At 43.6% G+C, this 20,579-nt stretch overlaps 1 protein-coding gene across 5 annotated transcripts in view; it reads right to left on the reverse strand.

The window, feature by feature from the left end:
- Positions 1-377: 377 nt before the first annotated feature.
- The window catches only part of CBX5 (chromobox 5), a 51,582-nt gene continuing 31,380 nt past the window's right edge, over positions 378-20,579 (reverse strand). For 4 of the 5 annotated variants that reach the window (XM_083428102.1, XM_083428099.1, XM_083428101.1 and 1 more), the window contains 3 exons: positions 19,077-19,260; positions 8,747-8,844; positions 378-3,019 (listed from right to left, as the gene is read on the reverse strand). In XM_083428102.1, the coding sequence (XP_083284228.1) occupies positions 2,869-3,019; positions 8,747-8,844; positions 19,077-19,260 (433 nt within the window). In that variant the 3' untranslated portion in view covers positions 378-2,868. Of the gene's footprint in view, positions 3,020-8,746; positions 8,845-15,236; positions 15,302-19,076; positions 19,261-20,579 lie in introns of all 5 variants that reach the window. The other variant, XM_083428103.1, reaches the window with a different exon arrangement.

The following is a 20,579-nucleotide window of genomic DNA, read 5'->3' on the forward strand; positions in this document are numbered from 1 at the left end:
AAGCTTCTACTCTGCGGTGGGCTTAGATGTGGTCCCTTGCTGTGGACTCCTGATACCTCTTTACTTCTTTGTCTACTTCCCCAAACTGCAGACCGCATGGAGACAACTAGTGGCAAAGAAGAAGGTGCAAATGGGACTTCAGAGGCTGAGAGCTGTTTGCTGGCTGATTAAGGGCATCTAACTCTCAGTATTGCCTTCCCAGATGCAATTCTTCTTGACTCCTATTCCTCAGTCCCCCCTCCCATCTTTTTGTTTTTTTTTTTTTTTGTTAAGTAGAAGGCAGAAGCTATAATGAATCACAGCCCCCACCCAAGATGGTGAGCCTCATACCTGTAATGCCTTCAGGTGCATAAATAAAATTTGGGTCATTCAGCAGCTTTATTTTTCCTGCTGTTTTAATTCAAACAGATGGCTAACAACAAAAGCAATAATAACGAAAATAAGATGATGGCTATTTTAAACCATTTGTTCTTTCCATCTTTACAGAATACAATGCAAAAAAAAAAAAAAAATTATCCAACTGGCCCTTTCCAACAGTTGTAACTAGGGAATGGGGATGGGGGGGGGGAGAAGACAGCTTTCTGTGAAGAAGTGTAGGGAAAGAAACAGGAACTCCCCCCCCCCCTTTAAAGTAACTATATTCGAAGATCAGAGCCTTCTCAAAGAACTCTCCAAGTGATTATTTGTTCACGGTGCAAAAGTGGCGCAGATCAAATTAAAGTGGAGCGTGAAACCCATCTATCCTCACAAATCCTGCTTAGCAGCTGCTGTATTCTGCCTGTTCAACATGCATGTGTTTTGGGGACTGAGTGAGAAGATGCCAAAACACAGAAATGCTGGTGGAGTCAGAAGAGATGGGAGATGGGCAAGTCTCTAGTGGCGCAGGAGTTACAAGCAATAGCACCAAGTCAGCTCCTGCCACCACACCATCTCCAAACCATCCACAAGAAGCGGTTCTTGACAGTGTGACAGGGCTCAGCATACAGAGGCACAAAATGGAATGATGCGGAACCGCTTTAACTGTCTGCTGTAGGAAAAGACAAAGCTGAAAACCTCACAATGCCAAACTGAACAGGTGCAAACACTCTGTCTCACCCTTCTCCCCTATAAAAAGCAAGACGAAAGTGGTTGGGAGAAGAGGTGTGCATGTGGGGCAGGCAGGGAGCAAAAGAGTTAACTACCAGACCCTAAAAGGAAATTAGCAGGAAATGCAAGGACTAGTGGCATTTCACTTCCACTGGGCAGAAGGCTAGCCTACTTCAAACTGATTCTTTTGCACGCTCCCATCAAGTCTCTTACAAAGTTGTGCGATGCTTATCTGTCCTTAGGTCTCCAAAAGTGCAGCTGGTGAGAAGCCAGCAGCAATCAATGCTAATACTGTCAAGCTTTCCCTTTTATTGCCGGGAGTTACACCAAAATCTGTCTGCAAAGAGGGAAGATGAAGCTATTAATGAGTGTCAAAACTCTAAAGGGCCCTAAAGTCCTATCTATATACTACACAATACAGACATTCCATGTGGAAAAACATGCATGGGCATTGTCATGAGAGAAGGGCACGAAGGAGGGGAAGACTGCTACCTGCTTTCTGTGACTTGGTCCTCCAGCCGCTCACCATATGGAACAAGATGGGGAAATCAACTGCCGAAAGGTCTTCTAAGGGTTAAACAATCCCAACACCCTCAGCGTGGAATAATTACTTAGCTGCCACATTGCTGGTGCAGAGAAATGGGATACTTTTCAGGGGGCAGCCAAGGAGAGACAAAAAAAAAAGTCTGTCCAGAAAACTCTTGCATCAAGATCCGTGTGCTACATATAACCAGGTGCTTGAAAGGAAAGCATGCTTGTATGAGACAGCTCCTCTAAGTGGCCAATTTCCTTTTTTTAAAAAAAAAAAAAAACATACCTGGGGTAAATGGAAGAAATAAAAGAGTTTGCCCACATCTCACAGCAAAGGTTATTATGTCAGAGATGCCTGCTGCATGTGAAGAGAGCTATCCGAATGACGAGAGAGCCCAGAAATAATCCAATTTTGGAACCATGATTTCCAGCTGTCTTTGGAATAGCCACAACAAAGAAGGCTCTCCAGTATGGCACAAAATTTGGCTGGGCTGCTAGTCCTATCCATGTACTGCAAGATAAGAGAAACAAAAGGAAAGAGGTGGTAGGAGACTAGATTTTGATTGCATGAAAGGACTGGTTGGAAAAGGAGGAAATTGTCCTTGCTAGCTAATTAGTTTTTAATGGTTGCCTTCCCAAATTACCTGCTCCTGCCCTGCGGCTAGAAAACTGAGTGCTGGCTGAGTGGAGCTGGTGCAAGTGACATTGGCATTGGGAGTCAGGATGAAAACCGGTACCCAGCATCCTGGAACCCAATTCCAGCAAAACGTCAGCAATTCCTAAAACAACGAAAATGGCCCCATGATGTCCTGGCTTGAGAATTATTTGGGTAATCTCAGAATCCAAAGAGTGTTCTGAGTCCCTGTCAGTTTTACAGTCTTCATATAGGCCAATGGGAAACAATAACCCTTCACTCTCAAACTGATGCAAAAGTGAGGAAGCCGGGGGGCGGGGAGGGAGACAAATGGCCTGGAGACTCAGAGGGATTTCAAAGTGAAAACAGATTTGGGGGGATTGTGAGATAAGGGGAACAAGGAACACACATACACGCACGCACACACACACACCATGTCAATCTTTTGGAGTGAAACTGAACGTGACTCACACCATTAATGTTATGGCTAACCCAACCAATATCAACATTTCTCCTGTGGAGCACAGTAATAAGCACATTTTCATGGATGCATTTGGGTGGAGGGGAAAGGAGGGTGGATATGTACAACTATGGACGGACAAAGGACCCTGGCCACTTTAGCTTTTCACTGCTTCCCGCTCTTTGTTTTCAGCGTCTTCTGGGTACGCGTGCCAGGTCAGTCTCTCTTCATAAAACGCTATCACAATTTGAGGGCACTTGACGTTGGCTTCTTTCGCTAGAACCAGGTCAGCCTCATCCGTGTCTTTCCTGAAGAGGTAAGCGAGGACAACAAGAGAAGGACTCGTCACTAGTTGATCAAGCAGTCACCCACCCCCCAATTGATTGGTACATGAAAAAAGGGGAGCTGGGCTCAAGTAACCTGCCTGAAGGAAGCAGCACCAGAGTAGGAGAAAACATATTCCTGTATTTAAGCTAAATAAAAAATTTCCTTCCAGTAGCACCTTAGAGTTATTCAAGCCCCTTCGCCACGGCAAGGCATGAAGGGACATCCCATGGACTGCAAGAAGATGAAACCTATCCATTCTGAAGGCAATCAGCCCTGAGTGCTCACTGGAAGGGCAGATCCTGGAGCTGAGGCTCCAATACTCTGGCCACCTCATGAGAAGAGAAGACTCCCTGGAAAAGACCCTGATGTTGGGAAAGATGGAGGGCACAAGGAGAAGGGGACGACAGAGGACGAGATGGTGGGACAGTGTTCTCGAAGCTACCAGCATGAGTCTGACCAAACTGTGGGAGGCAGTGGAAGACAGAAATGCCTGGCGTGCTCTGGGCCATGGGGTCACGAAGAGTCGGACACGACTAAATGACTAAACAACAAAGCACCTTAGAGACCAACTAAGTTTGTTATTGGTATGAGCTTTCATGTGCATGCACACTTCTTCAGATACATTGAAGCTGTCAATTAACTGGGAGGAGGAAGGCAGCTACTGCAACCCTAGTGGTGTGTGTGTGTGTGTTGCATATATTAATTGTCAACTAAGGGACTTTTTTTCAGTGAAGAAGCAATTTATAAACAAAATATACATATGCAATACTTATAACAGGCTGCAAGTGTCGACAGGCATAATCAATAAATGAATCAACTAAATCTTTAGTTGATTAATGGGAGCAATTTTAAATCAATGAGACTGAATTAAAGCCATCCTTGTTTTACATTTCAAGGTGATTTGGTTGTAGTATCTTTTACAAAACGGAAGAAAAGTTTGGGGGGGGGGAGGAAAAAGAAAAATATTGAAAGGTGGCCTTTCCTATTAATTAGGTTGTTGTTTTTGGTTTTATTATGTATTTTGTGTTTTTATATCTTGATTTTAGTCTGTGAACCATCCTGAGACAGGTTAAGGGCAGTACAGTGGTACCTCAGGTTACATATGCTTCAGGATACATACGCTTCAGGTTACAGACTCCGCTAACCCAGAAATAGTGCTTCAGGTTAAGAACTTTGCTTCAGGATGAGAACAGAAATCGTGCTCCAGCGGCGCGGCAGCAGCAGGAGGCCCCATTAGCTAAAGTGGTGCTTCAGGTTAAGAACAGTTTCAGGTTAAGAACGGACCTCCAGAACAAATTAAGTACTTAACCCGAGGTACCACTGTATATAAATTCCAATAATAATAGTAATAATAATAGCTTTTGTTCATAAATGGCGAATTAAACTTAAATTTCCTCCAATATCACAATGAATTGATTGAAGCACAGATGGTTTATCAACTTAAAAAAAAGATTGACAACTCTCATTATATACTACTTAATGTCCTGGTCAGCAACTGGCTTTCTGGAGGACTCTTTGAGGAGGGAGCAAGGGATGGCTGCCAACCATTTATTTTGCCACAGTTGCCTTTAATCCTCTAGGTTGAGAACTGGAGGGCCAGGTTGGCATCTCCTAGGGTACCCAATCTGACACAAGTGCTTCCAGTTGCTGAACCCAATCCTAGTGAAGTAACACTGATGTTCTAACCAGTGTTTGAATGCATACTCAAACAGAAATCTCTGCATTTCTCCCTTTTTCCTGCTCTGATCGATGAGGGGCACAAACACAATTTTCTCTGCTGTACCCCTTCTCCAAGAGCTGACTTTAAGATTAGGGCTGGGTTGCCAAAAGAAAGCAACACTGTGCGCTTCTTTTCCCATCAAAAGGATGAGAAGAGGGGAGAGTAAGCAACAGAGCAATGTCTCGCCCTCAATCTTTCTAGGAATTGTACAGTTATGGGTAGGAGTTCAACATTCAATCAATTAATTGGTTAGATCAATCAATTAAAAATACTCCAACTGGTTAAAAATGTGCATCTGTGCATTACATACAGCACAACCAAGCACACACTGCAGGAAATACTATTGACAAAAATTGAATGATTCTTTCAAGCCTGATTGCAGCAGAAGATAGGATTATCTGGGCACATGTTTGCCCAGGAATGCCATGTTGGAAACCCCTAATTTAAATCAAAGGACGTACGGTTTTCTTTTTTGTTTTACCCCTGTGCAAATGTAATTGATTAATAATGAATCCCCGATTTTATTTTTTACACCACCCAGAAAACTATTCCTGTTGAGCAACTGATAAATGGTTGACTAAGGTAAATGGCAGCCCGAGTTTGAAATGTTTCCACCTAACATACCGTATTTTTCGCTCTATAGGACGCACCCGACCATAGGACGCACATTGTTTTAGAGGGGGAGAACAAGAAAAAAAATTCTCCCCATCTCTGCTCAGCGCCCCTCCAGTGAAGCAACAGGAGAAACGGAGCCCCTTCCATTTCTCCTCCCGCTTCGCTGAAGGGGCGCTGCGCAGCTCTCCCTCTCTGCCGAAGCCAGGAAGCTCTGGTCTCCTGGCTTCAGCAAAAGGAACCCGAAGCCTCCGGAGCGCAGTGGGAGCGCTCCCTCTGCGCTTTGGAGGCTTTGCGTTGCTATCGCTGAAGCCAAGGAGCCTGCATTCGCTCCATAGGACGCACACACATTTCCCCTTAATTTTTGGAGAGGAGAAAGTGCGTCCTATAGAGTGAAAAATACGGTAATAGGGGCTAAATACAGTATAAAAAGGTGCCCACTTTTCCTGGATTTCTAGAAGCATAGAATTTGGCTCCTGTACTTGTCCACACAATCGTTTGATGGCACAGCATATTGAAAACTGCTACTAAAGGCAAACTTTTTAGTTATTTTTTCCAGCTTAACTTTGTTTCAATTTATTTACGCTTAAAATGTTGTGCTTCAAAAGGTCAACTCCCAGGATTTTTCTTTCTTTCTTTACTCTATTGGCAGGACTGGAGGCTTGCAGTGTATGTTAGAGATTCCTATTTTAAAATGCATTTCCTATTTTAATACCTCAAGGGAACTGCATGCAACCGATGAAGAAATCATATAGTAGAATGTACAACTACACGAGATGAAATGTAAGCTTGCTTTGTAATCTAGCACCTTTTTTTTTAGATAGGCAAAGGCAAAACAGAGGTAAGGCAAGGGTATACAAAGAGGACAATTTAGCTTGACCAGTATACTACAATAACAAGAACAGAAATGGGCAATATAGCCTGGATGTCCATCCACTCTCATTTTCTATGCCTTGCTTTGAGTTTAAAAGCTTCTGGTGATACCTGAGCTTTCTGCAAAGGCATTATTACAAAGTTGCTAGACATTGCGTATCTCATGACATTTACTGGTAAATGTCAGTAAATGACATCTGTGCTAGGTAAACATTTATCAGTTTACCAGTAAATGACATTTACTGGTAAACTGGTAAATGTTTACCTAGCACAGATTAGGGCTACAAACTTTTTAATTAATTAACTGGTGCAATCAACTCAAGACTTCATTACCAGTTAACCTCCACCCCCAACACATACACAATGGTATTAGTGAGAGGCTATAGCAAGTAAACAGTCTGGGACTGTTAAAGGTAAATTTGATAAAGGTAAATTTGCAGACTGCTTTTCCTTGTGTCTGTGCCCAACATTAACAGTTAAGCCCTGGGAAGCAAAGGTTTTCATGAAAGTCGTCAGAAACTGAAGCTGGTAATCCTGACTTTTACTTGCTTTTTATTATTAAGCTGATGAAAAATAAAATATTGACAAATTGCCTTTCCTTAAACAAATACATTATTTATTAATTTATAAGCTACTTCTCTTCGCTTCAAGATCCCCAAAACAAAACAATCATTCAAGTTTTACATTTTGTCAATCTAAATAATATACATATTGTTGGTGAGCATTTTAGGTTCTTTTTACTCGTTTTTAATATTTGTTTTCAAAAGTCACTTTGAGTTTACCTTTCTGAGAAAAGCAATAAATATAATAAGTAATTATAGCAAAATATTTATTAGTAGATATTAGGTGCACTGTTAAGTCCCAACTGAGTGCAATTCAGTAAATGCAATTCCCAAGCAAATGGGTACAGGATTGCAACCTTAATTCAATAGAATTCGTTTAAATGCAAAGACGTTTCATTAATGACCACTGAATGATGTCAATTGCAAAGGTAAGATTTAAAAGTGATCCAACGCAGAGTACAGATTAGTTAAAATGAGTGTTGTTAAACTTCACAATCTGTTTCTGCAGTATTTTGCAATAGAAATTATTCCCACTGCCTAAAAAGAGATTAGTTCTTTTGAATTAATTAATTTACCCAATGATAGCAAATGTGATCCAGGGGATAATTTGGTTGTGTACCTATAAGCCCAGGGCTCAAACCAAAGCCTTGGACAAGCCACATTCCCTTAACCTCAGCTTCGATTTATAAAACAGCAATCACAGCAGAATAGTTCACAGGGTTCAATGGTGCTGAGCACTGTAAATAACCTTTGCACATTTAAAACAGTCTACAAAATATCATCGTGTTAATCTGCAAAGCATTTGTCTCATTGAACAGATTCCTTGTTCTACAGAATTCGAGTGAGCTGGAAATTTCAAGATTGGATATTCATCAGCTATTAATCATTGCCTTCCTTGGATGCATCACCTGGGACCAAGCTACCATTGGACCTGGGCCTCATATAAATGACTTTTTTAAAAACAGTGATTGTTCCACACAGGTGATTTACCAAAGGTGAAGTTCTCCAGTTTGGGATTGTAGCCCTTACAGGGTATGGGGGTGTATTTCCGCAACCAAGAGGTGCCAGAAAATACCCCTGGGTCCCCGGGGCGTTTGGTCGCGCAGTAGAATGAACCAGGGAGAGGTGAATCTACCAATTCTTCTCCCCGCTTTCCTTGTCTCTGTGTTCCCTCCAGCCCCCTCCTCCAAGGCGCTGTGTGCAGCTGGCTCCCTTCCCCCACCCTGTCTCAAGAGGAGCAGGCACCATCCATCTCAACCCCGCCAGCTTCAGAGACAGCAAAGCCCAGGACAAGGGCTTATTATCTCTGCTGCATTGCTACAGGGGAGGAGGACCCAGTATCAAAATCTTGCGGGGCTGGGGCTGGGGCTGGGGCTGGCGGAGGGGAGCTGAGGAGCAAGAGGCAGCTTCCTTGAACACAGCTGTGCTATAACCTCTGCCAGGCAGATAAGCCAGACTCCCAGCTCTTTGTTTCGGGCTGCTGGTGGGGGAGGGGCTGCTGCATATGCAGCATGGCCATCTCTCTCTCTCTCTCTCTCTCTCTCTCTCTCTCTCTCTGCCCAGAGAGGCTTCCAGCTGAGATAAGCCCAGGAGCAAAACCAAGAGGCAAGTCAAAACCTTCCCAGGAGGATTTCCTGTGCTCTCTAGTATTTCTTCTTCTTTTTGGGGGCGGGGAGGGGGGGGCCGAGATGTGGAAGGGAAGGGGCTTGTGTATCTTGCAAAGCATGATATACAAGCTCCAGGTGTACAGCATTTTGCAGAGCAGAGGGAAAACAAAGCCTTAGCAGAGAAGCAGAATGAAGTGTCCTTGGGCCATTTCGCCACAGCACCTCACCCTAGACTATTCTGGTAATTTATTGGCTGCTTTAAGAAGGGCCGCCGAGAGCAGGAAAACCAGACAACAGGGTCAATATTTATTAAAAAAAAAGAAGCACACTCACCATTTCATTAGGAACATTAAATCGCCACACGAGTCTGTGGCTCCAATGATCTTTTCCGGCTCCAATCCTCTTTCAAAGCCCCTGGCAATATCGGTGCTCTGGTGGAAAGAAAGACAAGAGAAAGAGAAAGACGGTTACAAAAACAATTCTTTCCTCCTCCCGTTCTTTGGCCATTTGTTAATCTCCCTCAACCATGAGGCAGAGGGGCTTCAAAGGGCACCGAGAATCAGGTGATAAACAGATGTGGTACATGGCTTGATGGTAATTAGCAGATGAGGGAAGAGGCCTTATCATCTTTTCTTCTTCTCTCTTTTCTTTGACATACCTTCTTTATGAAATGTTTGGGGAGAGGGGGGAAAGGGGAAAGAAACCTAAAGGGGGGGGGGAGAGGGAGAGAGGTAGAGAGAGAGAGAGGAGAGAAATAAAGAGTCGCCATTAAAATGGGCTAGCAAAGCGATGGATAGAGCTAGGGAATTAAGTCATCTTGCCTTTGCAGCTGCTGCAGCAGCAGTAGCAGCAGCCATTCGTGATTTCCAAGGCTCCCCATCCCTGCTACGCCTCCCCCGCTCCAGAGCGCACCACCTCTACGGGCTCTCACACGGTCCTTGAGGTCTTTGTGCCGGTGCCGTCAATAGGTGTGTCCCATTCATGCAGTTGGGGCGCTTTTTTTGGTTTGTTTTTTTTGTTTGCAAGGAGAGAGCTTAAACCGCCGGGGCCCCAGACAAGGGTCGGTCAGCTCCCTCTGCACATACCATCTGAAGGCTGGTAACAGCGTTCAGTTGCTGCAAGCCTGGAGCGAGCGTGTTCTCCCTGCTTTGCAGCAGCAGCAGCAGCAGCACCGCCACACGCTATTCTGAGGGAGATCCACACATTTGTTGCCCACACATACTGCCTGGTAGATGCGACTAGGCAGAGCAAGCAGTTAACAAAAGAGGCAGGCGGCTTGACTTTTTCGAGGAAATAAAAGCAATTGCCAAATGAAGAGGAAGAAGAGGAATTTTTTTTAAAAAAAAAAATCTGTGTGTGTGTGTGTGTGTGTGTGTGTGAGAGAGAGAGAGAGAGAGAGAGAGAGAGAGAGAGAGAGAGAAAATACAGACTGAATACAGAGGACAACTCTAGGGGACCTTGGGGGAACTAATGAACCCACAAACCAAGTAATAATATAATACAACACTTCATTTCTCAGCTTCTTCATATTGCATAAGAAATCCAGACCAAACTCCTGGTTTAGGACAGTTTGGACTAACAATCACCTCCGGCTTTAGTTAAGAACACTTTAAATTGAACTCGTAACAGGGGCCAGAACAAGATCATGTCTGTGTGGAAAATTGCAGCATATGAGGGGGGCCCCTATTTCCCCCCCCCCCAAAAAAAAAATTGGAGTGGGGGCTTAGTCAAAACTGGCCACTAAGATTACTGAGCCCTTGCAACAAATATCTAACTCAACAGGTATGTATATGGGCATTTTTAAAAAAACTTCTTACTCCCCAAAGTGCTGATGGCCATGATAGATCTACGTATAGCTGTTACAACTCCCAACAGCCTGGTAGAAAAGGATAACTGCTTTAAAGAAAAGATTTGTTGGGTAAAGAGAATCTCTTGTGCGAACAGTAATTGGATAGTGCGCTAGCCAAAACAAACAAGCAAAAGTGTTCTCCTTTTGAACTACTGAGTCTCCAGTAGCTATTGTTATTTGCTGTGATCTCTAAAACAGTCACAGTGTTAGCAAGGCCCTAGCAGATGGCTCAATATAAGGGCCAAAGCTACACATGGCTTTAAAAAGAGGGGAATGTTTTTTTGTCTGTGTGTGTGTGTGTGTGTGTGTGAGAGTGAGAGAGAGAGAGAGAGAGAGAGAGAGAGAGAGAGAGATTTCCATCCAAAGGACATGTGCATTCTCCCCATGCCCCTTTTGTGCTTTAAAATCACATGCCCCACCCACCTTACATATGACTGGAGGAGACACAGGTTACATGCCACCATTAAACATAGTTTTGCCTTGGATTACCAACTAAGTTAAAAAGCAGTCTGGGCTGGAACTGAGACCAGTGCTCAGTGCTGTCTCACTCTGCCTTACCAAGGAGCCTAGCTGCACATGGAGATTTGTTTATTTGTTTTTTTAATCTAAGTTTTACTTAAGAGAAGACATACTGAAATTAATGGACCTAACCTAGCCATGTTCGCCAATACCAATGAGTGTACTTCAAGTAAAACTTAGCTGACTACCAACCCACCTCTATCAAATCTCCCTCACGGCAGAAAGTTTCATACACTTATTTTATTTATTTAAGTATTTTTATGCCTCCCTTCAGTAGAACTCCTGGGGTGGCTTGCAAGAAAATGAGAAAAACAAAAAAAGGTTAACAACAAATATAAAAACAACAATAATCCAATAGCGCAACTAATCTTTGAGCACACTGCTGAAACTGTGAGCAGCCAGGAACGCACAACAGAGTTTTAATCTGAGATACAGGATCTCTTATATGACACAGACCCATCTTTTTCACAGGCTTCCCTGTGTTCCTCTCCCTTAAAGAGCACCACAGGCTCTAGTGTAGAGACAATCATAAGTGCACTGAGCTCTGATAACCAAAGCATATACCAAGAAAGAATAATGCTGTACCGCTGCAAACTTCCTCTCTTGAAAATCACATCTTTTGAGGTGGTTTCAGTGGCTAGGTCAGACAGATATGGGATTTTCACAAGATGTGTTTTATATGTGGTTGATTATTTAAAACATTTTAAATATATATGTTTAGTTGTCAGCTATCCTAAGCTCTGGAATGGGGCTAGATGGATGTTTGAATGCCTTTCCAGCTCCCCACTTGCTCATCACATTTATATCCTGTTAGGAGTTCAATGCAATCTCACTTTATCCTCACAATTCTGAGAGGTAAGTTAGACTAAGAGAAGCAGAGTAACTTGCTCAAGGTCATCTAGTGAGCCTGTGGTCCAAATCCCATGCTTCATCCACTACTATACCATACTGGCTTCCAAAGAGGGAGCCCTATGAACTGAGCTTCTAGCCTTTTCCAAGGCTGGTGCAGACATGATGCTTAACCATGATTAAACATAACAAATGGCCTTAGCCTTACTATCTGGGTTCTCATCAGCTGCAAACTAAAATGTGAAAGCATGACTTAAAGCAAGATTGCTAATCGCAGTCACGGCGTCTATGGTTTCATCCCTGTCTGCGCAGGCCACGACACCAGAGAGATGGGAATGCCGAGCAGACATACTGCAAGTCAAAAAGCAGATCTTTTCCAAACTAATATTTACAGTCTTCCTCTTTCTATCTGTGACTCAGCTTCCATCTACACCTCATGCCTGGACTCTGGCTCAACCATAGGAGCCAATTCCTAGGGTCCATGGGGTCTTCAGTTCCCACAATAAAATATTTGAGGGGCTGATCCCCCCCAGTTGATGGGCATTCCCATTCAAATGGTGTGTGTGCACTGTGTCACGTGATCAATTATGCAGGGTGGGGCTTACCTGGGCCCCCACAATATTTATTCAAGTTGGCACCTGTGGGCTCAACCAGCAACAGCCTGTGCCTACAATTTGTGACTGTCTGATACGTCTGTCCCAGCAGTCCAGCAGAGACCTCAGAAAACATCTGCTGCAGCCCATGACCTAGAGCTGAAAAATTATCAACAGAGAGATCAGAGCTATTCCTTCTTAAACGGTACAAAAGCATCACTGTAGTGAAACAAGGAGACCAGGGAGCTTGTTGACATGGAGGTGAGCAAGAATATGCAGGAACGTCTGCAAACCCAGCTCTGAAAAAAGACTACCTTTAGAAGAAGAGATTGGATTTGATATCCCGCTTTATCACTACCTGAAGGAGTCTCAAAGCAGCTAACATTCTCCTTTCCCTTCCTCCCCCACAACAAACCCTCTGTGAGGTGAGTGGGGCTGAGAGACTTCAGAGAAGTGTGACTGGCCCAAGGTCACCCAGCAGCTGCATGTGGAGGAGTGGGGAAGTGAACCCAGTTCACCAGATTACAAGTCCACTGCTCTTAACCACTACACCACACTGGCTCTCTTTATCTAGCTGTTAAGAGATAGCAAAGAAAGGCTACAACAGAGCCTCATGCTAACAGGTGGGGAACCTCTGGCCCTCCAGGTGTTGCTGGACTACAACTCCCATCACCCTGAATCATTGACTATGAAGGCAGGGGCTGATGGAGTCCAACAACATCTGGAGGTCCAGAGGCTTCATATCCCTGCTCTAGCCAGTGCAGGGAGAAATGCAGCGGCAGCTCACAATCTCCATTCTGGAGCAGAAGCCATCTGAAGTGTCCAACAGGATGGGGAAACGGAAATTAAAGAAGTTGCCATTTAGTGCCTGCTTCAAGAGAAGCCACAGGATTGCAGACAAAGGAATAGTACTGCTGTGGGTTCCAACATTTCTCTGACTCGTTCCACACCTTCTGAAACAAATCCTGTGTTTTGTTGGGGATGGGAAAGAACAGCATGGTGGGGGTGTTGCTAGTAGACTTTGAACATGACAATGAACACTCTCAACTCTTTGGAATGAATCAGTGTCACTTGAGGTATTGCCAAGGTGGCTAAGAGGCCTGGAGCCACAGATCCTTGATGAAACTTCACCCTGCTCCTAGAATGGAGTTTATCACCCCAGAGGATAGGATCACACTTCAAAACGACCTTGACAGATTAGAGAACTGGGCCAAAACAAACAAGATGAATTTTAACAGGGAGAAATGTAAAGTATTGCACTTGGGCAAAAAAAAAGATGGGTGACACCTGGCTTGAGAGTACATGTGAAAAGGATCTAGGAGTCTTGGTTGACCACAAACCTGACATGAGCCAACAGTGTGATGCGGCAGCTAAAAAAGCCAATGCAATTCTGGGCTGCATCAACAGGAGTATAGCATCTAGATCAAGGGAAGTAATAGTGCCACTGTATTCTGCTCTGGTCAGACCTCACCTGGAGTACTGTGTCCAGTTCTGGGCACCACAGTTCAAGAAGGACACTGACAAACTGGAACGTGTCCAGAGGAGGGCAACCAAAATGGTCAAAGGCCTGGAAACGATGCCTTTAGAGGAACGGCTAAGGGAGCTGGGCATGTTTAGCCTGGAGAAGAAGAGGTTAAGGGGTGATATGATAGCCATGTTCAAATATATAAAAGGATGTCACATAGAGGAGGGAGAAAGGTTGTTTTCTGCTGCTCCAGAGAAGCGGACACGGAGCAATGGATCCAAAGTACAAGAAAGAAGATTCCACCTAAACATTAGGAAGAACTTCCTGACAGTAAGAGCTGTTCGACAGTGGAATTTGCTGCAAAGGAGTGTGGTGGAGTCTCCTTCTTTGGAGGTCTTTAAGCAGAGGCTTGACAACCATATGTCAGGAGTGCTCTGATGGTGTTTCCTGCTTGGCAGGGGGCTGGACTCAATGGCCCTTGTGGTCTCTTCCAACTCTATGATTCTATGATTCTATGAAAGCCATCACAAACTCAGGGAAGGCAACAGCTGGAAGGTGCTCAGTGGCAGGCACCTGACATTCTCTACTAATTTCCTGTTTGCTTGCAACTCCCAACTAAACATTCCATAAGTGTATTTGGAATTTCCCCTGCACCTCATTTAGCAGGTACTTAAATGAGAGGTGCCTGTAGCATTTCAAGATAACCCACTTCCCTTTAAATTCCTATGTCTCTTGCTAATTTTTTGCACAATTAATATTTCCCCATTCCTGTCTCTCTCAGCAAACAGGGAAAGAGCAACCATGTGTGTCCCTAGATGGCACACGAGCATTGATTCAGTTTATGGTTGTGGGTGGAGGAGGCCGATAATCTGCTACAGCCACAGGAAGAAGAGTAGCAGAAATAACCCCTTAACATTTCTAAAGAAAGCATGCCTGGGAGGAAAAAAACAGGGATGTGAAGGAGAGGCCTGAATTACAGGGAATACTAGATGCCACTGTTTAGGGTACGTTGGTCTACAAACTTGGGGAAGGGTACTTGGGTGGGTAGTACTAGGAATTGGAAGTGAAACACCTGAACAGGAGGTGAAAAGCTGAGAATTGCCCAGACATTGTCAAGGAGGAATGCCCTTGGCTCATCTGCCTGCCAATGGTACAATGCTAACTTGTATGATGTTGCTTTGCCCTCAGTTAGGCAAAACAGAGCAAGGTCAAAGAGCATGTGGGGCTCCTGAAGAAAGCAGGTGAGACAAAGGACACCATTGAAAGCTGCGGAGGAACAGTCCCTCTTTCCTCCTATGCACACAGTCAGGGCGGCTCAGCACAGCTAACTGCTGATTGAGTCCAGGCCAGGTACACTGGAGAAAACTTGAGCAGTGTGTGCAAGTGGGAAGGTGAAACCTTGGACGGTGAATCCATGGGTCGGTCACTCACTCACACCCTCTACCTGCCTGCCACCATTCTCCCACCTCCTGGGTGCCATTGTTGCTGACGTTGGTACTGCCAGGCCAATTGCCTCTGTCAGGAGGGCAGCACAAGTCTGGTTTGTACCTTGGAATGTAGTCTGTCCTCTGTTCTGAATAGGGTTGCCCAAGGAAGGTGGACAGGGAGCAATACTGCAAGAGAGCGCGACAGGCAATCACTGTCCTTTAACTCATCACCACACATTCAGTCCCAGGGCATTGAAGTGCCAGCAGAAATCTGCCCAAGCCAGGCCTCACTTGAGTAGAGGCGATATGTAAAGATGCAGCACAGCCTCCTTCTACCATTACCCAATCCACACTAGCCAGCCTCCTTTGAACATGTCCCTTTGGGGAAGAAAATGCCAAGGAAATCGTCATCACTGTTCCCCTCTCTTGGCAGTGGTAAGAATAGCTGCAGTTGGCTTGTACATTTAACAAAGATACTACCATTGTGATGCACCCCCACTTGCTATTGTCTTTGATAAATGTTACAGGAGCAACAGAACCTCATAATCCCCACATTGGCTACCAAAATGTCACTCACTGTCCATTAACATGAGGTCTACAAAGATGGTGGTCTGATCAGTGGTGGACACTTTGCTGTCCAGGTCCCAGCACCTGAGCATTTTGACAGCTGAGGCAGAGCCTAGACTGTCGTTTGACTGTATGCTTTAAATCTTAACTGCTGATAGGATTCTAAACTGTGGTTACCACTGGCTACGGTTAAGTGTTATGTCTGCAACTGGCCCTAATGGACAAGTCCTAAAAACCGGAGGCACTAAGTCCAAGGGGAATCGTGGCATGTTAAAATGCTGGAGGAGACAGGATGTTTCGGCAGGAACCAAACCACTCATTTTCACAGTGGACAGTTTTACTTCTCAAACTTTAAGGAGAATACATAATGGGTTATAAAACTGTAATCCAAACGCACTAAGGATAACCTGCTGGATATGAAATATACGACCTTATTACCCCTTATGATTTCATTAAGGACCGACAGTAGCAGTGCAGGTTTGAATCTCTAGTGACTTAGCCATAATTTTGTACAGACACAGCTGTAAAGGGCAGGGCATTTCTTCAAATAAGGTTATAAAAAAATAACGAACACACAGAACTGCAGAAGATTTTTCTCCTCCAGGAAAGGAAAGACAAGACATAAAATGCCACTCAACAGATCCTCATTTATACCAAATTTCATATGTTCACATTCCCCTATAAAGATGTTTTAATAACCCATGTTCTCATGTCTCCTCATGCATTGGCTAGTGAATTCGGCAAATTTTTAAATGAAGGGGAGAAATGCCATTAAGCTTTAACCAATCAAGGTGATACATTTGACCTTCACAGTATTTCCAATACCTGTAACTTAAGTCAGCAAGAGCACTGTCTTTACAACATCATATATAGAGCGGTGTGTGCTCTGTCATTTGAAGGCCCCAGTGTGCAAGCATGGAGCAGGGCACAGAAACCATCATCCTTAGAACCTCAGATTAATGTAAGAATGCAAAGATAAGCCAGAAAGTAAAGTGTGTGGACAAATCCTCATGAAATCTCAGAAGTGGGAAGAACTGAGGGAGCAGAATTTCAGGGCCCCACATTGGGTCATTTGCAGAATTAATTATGTGGAAAATACCATATTTTTTGCTCTATAAGACTCACTTTTTCCCTCCTAAAAAGTGAGGGGAAATGTGTGTGCGTCTTATGGAGTGAATGCAGGCTGCACAGCTATCCCAGAAGCCAGAACAGCAAGAGGGATTGCTGCTTTCACTGCACAGCGATCCCTCTTGCTGTTCTGGCTTCTGAGATTCAGAATATTTTTTCTCTTGTTTTCCTCCTCCAAAAACTAGGTGCGTCTTGTGGTCTGGTGCGTCTTATAGAGCGAAAAATACGGTATATTGGTATTGTGTACACAGGACATAGGTTGTACCCTGAGCTACAGGAGTGGAAAGCAGCTCACACAGCCAGTCTTTCCCTGCCCTCCTGCATCTCTAGAGAGCCAGGGGAATCTCTCAAATATTGTGAGCTGTGTTTTATGCAGTAGGAGGGATGAACTGCAATTGCCCCTTCCCACTACAGCTCCGTAAGACTCAGCCCAAAACATTTGATACGCCCCTCTGACATTTTGGAGAAGCTTTTCACATTGTACAGATGGCTGCCCAGAAGAAGAAGGGAAAGACCAGTTGCAGAAGCAGAGCTTTGGATGCAGCCCATAGAATTTTGATTCCTCTCAGCAGAGTATACACAGGCCTGATCACACTGAGGCAGCTTGCGTTTTCTAAGTGAATTGTAAGAATTTATCCTTCAAATTCTTTTTGGCTTGCATGCCTCGTGAAAATCATATAAGGGTTTGAAATATGGAGTAATGACTCCTAGTAAAGATACGACAGGCTTCATCTTGCCTATCTCAAAAGAGGCTTTTCTCTGAACATAACTTGGCAACATTCACCTAAAGTTTCGTCCAGATCATAGCTACCCACACTCTCTGTACACTAAGCTAGAATTATGGAAGTAGGAGAAAGAAAACGTAGCCTTTTCTCTCTCTATTAGAGTATCAATAGATTGTCCGGTCCACATTAGACTTGTATTCATTACAGCCTGCACTAAAAAACTGCAGCAAATGACCAGCACAAACTAGAAGGACCAACATGTATGGAGTGATGAATGTGACCAGAAAGCACAGCTGTGACCATTCAAAGCCACCACCTGGCCTGCCCTTATATCCACAGCATTTACTCTCTTTCTTTGCCAAAATTTTCACTGCAGAACTCAGAATTTCAACTTTCAGTTGTAAAACTGTGACCCAATCTACTTGCTGCATATGTATTGGGAAAGAACTCTCAGTTGTTTAAAGAGGTGTATTATGTCCTCCCCTCCATAACTGTAATTGAAATATCTAATATTTTTGTAGAAAGCCTAATGCAGCTAACACAAAATTAAAAGCAGTAATAGCAAAAAGATCAAAACAATTCCATAAAACTATTAAAATTCTATTAATTCATCACAAGTTAAATACGTGATAATATTTCAGTAACTAACTACCTAATAAAATATCAGCATAACACCAAGTAATCTTGAAATATTATTCTTCTGTGACCCTCTCAAAGGTAAGGAGGACCTTTGACTGTAAGGACACAGGAGTTGTGAAAGATCCATTCTACCTCACTCAGTGCAGGGTGTGGCTTCAGAGCTCGTATGAGGCTAACTTCAGAACAAGCTTTCCCTTCCTTACCTGTTGTGGCACATCTGCTCTGAGCACCCTGCTGTTACAGCAGCAGAGGTTAGCCATTTGGGCAGTACATTCTTAGCAGGTGATTCCTGAACCATGGGTCTTGAAATTGCTTCCCCTCCCTCCCCCCCCCCCCCGATTCTTTTATGTTAAGGCTACTCCTTCCAAAGAAAAGTGATAGAAAATTCAGCAGAACACAATCACAAAAAAATAAGCTGTTCCCATACACACACACACAACTCTCTACGTTGATTTGTGAGCTTGTTTACTGTCACAGTTAGAAGAGTGCATTAAAAAGGATTTTGCTTTAGCCAGGCGTTCAAACAGTAAATTGCATTTCTTCCAATCTTAATCTGCTCTAGATAGTACTGTGAGGCTCCCTGCTTGATTGTTAATCTTTATTATATTTTAAAGGCCATAATTATTTTAGCGATTCTTTTCTTTACAATGAGTGGTGGCAATTAGCTCATCCTGTTTTACAGGGTAGTTTTCCCTGAGAGGGGTATGAAAATTGGCACAATGAAGCACAGCCAACCTGAAGCTTTGCTCTGGGGACGTAACATCTCAAGTCCTTGATTTTTAAACTTAAAATCCTAAGGTTTCTTAGGATGCAGTTTTAAACTACTGAGTGCCACCGGCATACACACATACATCCAGTGCTGGAATCACTGAGATGGGGCAAACCCAAGGCGAAAAGCTCACCTCTCTCTTCTTTTTGGCTTTGATGTCTTCAGTATTGTTGGCAAGGCTTGACTTCCGCTTGGCACTCTCTGATTTCTCCCGAGGCTTGTTCTCACCTTCCTTCATTTTTTTGTATTTTTTCATAAACTCAGAAATCAGTTCAGGGCAGTCAAGGTTCTTCTCAGGTTCCCAAGTATTATGCTCCCTGATATAGTAAAAGAAGGACAACAGTGGGGGACAAAATAACAAACAGAAAAAAGTTGAAAAAGTTCCCATTTAGTGATCACAGACATCAATTAAGAACTGAGTGAAGAATTACCCTGCACAAGAAAATCTGTGTATGGAGAAAAAACTGTTCCAGGTTTTTAGGGAAGACTGGACACTTAGAAAACCAATTCAGAAGACCTGATGCTCACGATGGATTGCTCAGAGTAAGAGTTGTTTGAATCTCTGAGGGCTTAAACAGAATTCTGTGGCAATTTGGGATTGGTTTCAGCTGCAGTGGAAGAACTCTAAGCACAACATTGCCCTGATTGCTAAAAATCCAATGCAGCTGCTTAAGAAATTGTCATTCTTCCCGGCCACTTTGACCCTTGCACAGGACTGTTTCCTAAAAAAATTGGTTTCTAACACTTGCATTTGAAACATCTTACCAGCCCTGGTTCTAGGAGGTATTTTTGTTTAAAGGGTTACATACTCTTTGAGAGATTTCCCCAAATTTACATTAGGAACAACATTAGCAGCATTTAGAGATATTTGTAATAAAGGAATTAATCACACCGTCACTTACGTACAGGGAGACTTCCTATATACCATAAGCTGCAAGAATGCCTACAATGCAAGGGATTTATTTCTGAGAATATAGCCTTGTCTTAGATACGAGCTGTTCTAAGAACAGTACCAGAGATACTAACTGAACACAGATTAAATAGGAACAGTTTAATCATATCATTATTAGGTTCAACTAAATGAGCAAACATTCATATTTCAAAGAGCCCTTTTTCAGGCTTGATGTTTAAACAAAACAAAAAGGAAAAAGTTGGGTGGTAATAGAGGAAAAGGTCACTTTAGACTAACTGGGTTAGTTTGTGTCCAGTATATGAGATTACAGGTTGCAGCAAAAGCATATTGAAACACTGAAGCAATGGTTACGATTCCACACAATGCTCAACCACAGTTTAGTGCTATTTGGCTGACTCTCCACAAGCCCAAACAAAGTGTTAGCCTCTCAAGTCCCCACCTCTTCTTCAGCCAGAAGGAAGACCTTTGGCAAGTTTAGTTTTGCTTTCAAAGGATCTCAGTTTAGTGCTGCATACAAACCAGGGATCCCAGTTTAAAGCAATTCTTAGTTAAACAAGCCCATACTTTGAGGCTGGCTTTGTTTAGCAACGAACCACTGTGAGCTGCAAGCCAGAATTCCTGGTTCATACGTAATGCTAAGTCAAGGTTCTTTGACAGTGAAGCTAAACTAAACAGAAGTCCTCCTCCCAGCTCCACATAAGGAAAAAGAAGGCAAAAGCACAC

This window comes from Podarcis tiliguerta, assembly GCF_965153285.1.
Source record: "Podarcis tiliguerta genome assembly, chromosome: 2".
NCBI classification, from domain to species: Eukaryota; Metazoa; Chordata; class Lepidosauria; order Squamata; family Lacertidae; genus Podarcis; species Podarcis tiliguerta.